This window comes from Sinocyclocheilus rhinocerous, unplaced genomic scaffold (genome assembly GCF_001515625.1).
Source record: "Sinocyclocheilus rhinocerous isolate Xijiao unplaced genomic scaffold, SAMN03320098_v1.1 scaffold674, whole genome shotgun sequence".
In the NCBI taxonomy this organism is placed as follows: domain Eukaryota; kingdom Metazoa; phylum Chordata; class Actinopteri; order Cypriniformes; family Cyprinidae; genus Sinocyclocheilus; species Sinocyclocheilus rhinocerous.
Window position 1 is genome coordinate 199845 of NW_015627888.1, and position 1548 is coordinate 201392.

A 1548-nucleotide genomic window follows, 5' to 3' on the forward strand; every position below is an offset into this window, starting at 1 on the left:
AGGAAAACAAGTTTCCCTGAGCAATGAAATTCTTACTTTGCTGTCCACAATGAGTGCCAAGACAGTGCAATGCTATACACACACATACACAAACTATACACATATACACACATACATACAATGTAAGAAACATAATAATAAAAACTATGCTGCAGTAGTAGGAATAAAGACTATGAAAAAAAAAATAGAAATATAGACTATGTGTATCTATATATGCGAGTATAGAGTAGAAATATAGAATGTGAAAATAGAAATATAGACTATGTATATGGTATCTACATATGCGAATGTACAGTATTAACTTATGTGCAAAAAAAACAATAGTGCAGTAACGTGCAAATTGAGTGCAAGTACATGATAACAATAGCAGCAGCAACAATTATAAAGCATTAAAATATGTAAATTATATAATTGAATTTTAATTTTAATTTTGCTCTAAACATTGCACATATGTATGGTAAAATGTACATTTAAATACAGAAAAACATTGCCATTTTACATATTGCATTGTTATTTTGCATATTACATTTCAAAATGAATTATGCTACCCATATGCTTCCATATGTAACTGCAGCTGCAGGGATGCAATGACTTTACCAATTAGCAACCGGCTCTTTTATTTAGAAGCGGGACTATTCCACCATATTGTGTGTTGCACTTTCTCCCATTCAAGTATTATATGTGCACCATCTTTGCACATTTAAAATATTTGGTGTTACTTTCAAAAGCAGTTTAATTACAATATGTTGAATGAATTCTGAAGAGAATATGATAAAGTAACAGCTTTGTCATGTTTCTTTAAAAAATAAATCTGTTCTTGATTTTCCCTATGTTTTATTAACTTAATCATCTTTTATAACAGCAGATTTGATTCTGAAAAAAATCTTGGAAACTCACAAATCCAAAATGCAGAAGAAAGCAGAAAATATTTTTGAGGGCAAAGAAAAAGCACATTTCAAGGCTGTTTACACAGAGCTGTTCATCACAGAGGGAGATATGAAGGAGGTTCATCAGGAACATGAGATTCTGAAGATTGATGATGCTTTCAACAAGAACAAGCAAACACAGGACAAACCAATCAAATGCAATGATATATTTATATTATTAAGGGAAAACAATGAGAAGAAGATTGTTCTGACCAAGGGAGTCGCTGGAATTGGAAAAACGGTCTCTGTGCACAAGTTCATCCTGGACTGGGCAGAAGGAGAAGCCAATCAGAATATACACTGTGTGTTCCTGCTTCCATTCAGAGAGATTAACTTAATGACCAACGAAGATTTCAGTCTCCACAAGCTTCTGCTGGAATTGTATCCTGAACTGGAGGGCCTGGAGAAAACAAAGTTATATAAGGAATGCAATCTAGCATTTATATTTGATGGACTTGATGAGAGTCGCCTGACTTTGAATTTTAAAAGTAAAACATTGAACACTGTTGAGAAAAGATCATCTGTAGATGTAATGTTCACAAGTCTGGTCAAAGCGACTCTGCTTTCATCAGCTCTGGTCTGGGTGACATCACGACCAGCAGCAGCCAATCAGATCCCTCCT

At 33.9% G+C, this 1548-nt stretch overlaps 1 protein-coding gene across 1 annotated transcript in view; it reads left to right on the top strand.

Annotated features, from left to right (window-relative positions):
• Nucleotides 1-450: 450 nt before the first annotated feature.
• LOC107734660 (protein NLRC3-like) overlaps nucleotides 451-1548 on the top strand; it is a 5037-nt gene continuing 3939 nt past the window's right edge. Inside the window, exons 1-2 of the mRNA XM_016546632.1 lie at nucleotides 451-457; nucleotides 866-1414. Coding sequence (XP_016402118.1) covers nucleotides 451-457; nucleotides 866-1414 — 556 coding nt within the window. The remainder of the gene's footprint in view (nucleotides 458-865; nucleotides 1415-1548) is intronic.